The sequence below is a fragment of the Ceratina calcarata genome, unplaced genomic scaffold (assembly GCF_001652005.2).
Source record: "Ceratina calcarata isolate Rehan_Ccalc_2016 unplaced genomic scaffold, ASM165200v1 scaffold192, whole genome shotgun sequence".
NCBI lineage: Eukaryota > Metazoa > Arthropoda > Insecta > Hymenoptera > Apidae > Ceratina > Ceratina calcarata.
The window spans coordinates 284,295-286,860 of record NW_017140723.1 but is presented as its reverse complement, the minus strand read 5'-3'; the positions used below and the strand labels follow the sequence as shown (position 1 = coordinate 286,860).

Below are 2,566 nucleotides of genomic sequence, written 5' to 3'. Positions count from 1 at the left end.
CTACGAAACTATAACTGCAATTGACATTTAAAAAAAAAATATATAAATATTTCAAAAACAGAAATGATATGATCACTTACTCCAAGATTTCGTTGCAAAACTGAAGCTGTTGTTTCGCTTGGATGTTTGGTATATTCTACCACCGCTGATATGAATATCCTTACGTTCTCGTACTTGTCCATTCTATTTAATTGATGGTTCGCGAATAATCATAAAATTTCGTACTTCCACGAGCCAAGTTGACATTGACAAATACAAATTTTTTTCTATATTACAATGTATAAAATTATATAAAGTATTGTGGATGAAATCATTCACAAAATCGGATAGATATGTGCTCATTTAACATAAATATCCTTAGATTAATGCCAAAACATTTACGCACATGTGTCTTTTCATTCACTTATTACAAAGTTGAAAATAGGAAACGGCCATTTGGCGGCCATTTCTAAGTTTCATGTTTAAAATTAACCAATCAAATGATGGGTGCATTTACCATGATCAACAGTTGCACAACTGTTGTATGATTTCTCGCTGAACGCACGCTTTTTCTCGTTTAAAACCCTGCTTCACTCTATAACGTACGCCACGCTACGATCTTCAGGTTCATGTTCATGGCCGACACGCGAGAGTGAGTCTACTATTCTTTCTTATTTTTCTGTGTCTCATTGCCGATTATATGGAATTTACGAGTACATGGACTTGAAGTCAAATGCGTCAGTGTAACTAAAAGTAATACGTGAAATCTTTACAATTCCTATGTTATTAATAATGTTTCCAAAGAGAATTTCTCAGATATCCGGCATGTTCCTCGCATTCTATATTTAAAAATCATAAAGCTAACTTCACACGGTATTGCAACAATTGTAAAAGAGACTTTATGGTGAATACAGTTCAATTCAGTTGAGTTCAGTGTTCAGTGTTCAGTTTTCAATTCAGTAGCTAGAGTTGCTAACACGGTTGTTCGGGTTGGGATTTGTGCTTCTTTCAGCAATAGCGACGATAGCGACCGGCAGGGTGAATACATACCGGTGGATATTAATTAAAGTAAAATGTCGCAGGCTAAATTAAATTTTTCATTTTACATCACGGTCTGTTGCTTGTTTGTGAGCTTCGTCAGCGCGAATCTTCAGGCAACCTCGAAAAATACTTTAACGGAACAATTAACTGAAGATAACTGGGATCGTATGCTGACCGGAGAATGGATGGTGGAATTGTGAGTTGAATTCATTCAATGTCGTCAAATTTGATGGCGTGTCAAAAATCCTGTTGTAAACATCTCTCGATTTGTATACGTACTTAAAAGCTAGACCTATGAAAGAAAATGAAATTTTATTCGTAGCAAGATATGAAAAAATATATGAAAAATAAATTGACGAAAACGTTTCTGTTGATACTATCCACATCTCAAGTTATGTTATTTAAGTTATTATAATTTATCAGTTATGCCCCGTGGTGTCCTGCTTGCAAATCGCTCGAACCGGTTTGGGAACATCTTGCTTCGCAAAAGAAAAATCTAAATATCAATGTAGGAAAAGTTGATGTAACTGTTTTTCCTGGACTCAGTGGAAGATTTATGGTTACAGCTTTACCAACGATATATCAGTAAGCTTCTTTTCCTTTATTACACAGTATAATTGAACACTGAAAAATGTTCTGAACATAATTTGACATTCTTTTTAGTGTCAAAGATGGTGTATTTAGGCGATACAAGAGTCCTAGAGATAAAGATTCGTTAATTGAATTTATATCTCAGAGAACTTGGGAAAAAATTGAGCCTGTCTCTGCTTGGACGAGTCCAACTTCTATTCAAATGTCTATTATTAGTCAATTCTTTAAAATGTCACACGTACTACGGGTAAGAAGATTAATCAAAAGTTTATGATATAAATATGAATGCTTTATGAAACAACTTACTTGCCATAGGGAATACATACTGGACTTATGGAAGAGTTCGGATTACCTACATGGGGAAGTTATTTAATTTTTGCCATGGGTACCATTATTTCAGGTGCAATACTGGGATTGGTAAGCAGATGTAATAAAATTTAAATTATTTACACGAAAATTAATTATTGTTTACACCTTACAGTTCATTGTTTGCGCGATTGATTTTGTACATCCGCCAAAGCCTGAAGCGTCTCAAAATGAAACGAAACAAAAGGAAGGATCGGGCGGATTTATGCAAGAAAAAAGTATGCAAGACGAGGAAATCGTGAAAAATGTTAAGGACGATTTAGTGGACGAAGAATGTGAACGGGAGGTATCGGAACCAGAGGACAAGGAGAAAGATGTGGATAAAGATTCGAAAACTGAACCGAGCAGTCCGAATGTTCGTAAACGGCAGAAGCCACGTAAAGCTGATTAGACATACCAATTTGTTGTACGTAAATATTTTACATCCACAGAAGATTGACAAATGATATTTAACAGTTCGATTAATGTCAATTCATTTGTATAAATGAAGGCAGTCATTAAGATACATGACTATTCTATGTATATTATTTGACAGAGTTATAAGAATCGTACAACAAGTCGATGAAAGGAATACAATATGTGTTAAAAA

General features: G+C 34.6%; 2 protein-coding genes across 3 annotated transcripts in view; one reads left to right on the top strand and one right to left on the bottom strand.

The window, feature by feature from the left end:
• The window catches only part of LOC108621991 (uncharacterized), an 8,961-nt gene extending 8,082 nt beyond the window's left edge, over window positions 1-879 (bottom strand). Inside the window, exons 1-2 of one of the 2 annotated variants that reach the window (XM_026811138.1) lie at window positions 386-879; window positions 81-266 (exon numbers count right to left, since the gene is read on the bottom strand). In XM_026811138.1, coding sequence (XP_026666939.1) covers window positions 81-182 — 102 coding nt within the window. In that variant the 5' untranslated portion in view covers window positions 183-266; window positions 386-879. The remainder of the gene's footprint in view (window positions 1-80; window positions 267-385) is intronic. The other variant, XM_026811139.1, reaches the window with a different exon arrangement.
• Window positions 879-2,566, top strand: LOC108621990 (thioredoxin-related transmembrane protein 1). Its single transcript, XM_018019616.2, has 5 exons — window positions 879-1,216; window positions 1,444-1,605; window positions 1,684-1,858; window positions 1,927-2,028; window positions 2,093-2,566. Exons 1-5 carry the CDS (start codon window positions 1,053-1,055, stop codon window positions 2,366-2,368), a joined length of 879 nt encoding a protein of 292 aa, XP_017875105.1. The 5' UTR covers window positions 879-1,052; the 3' UTR covers window positions 2,369-2,566.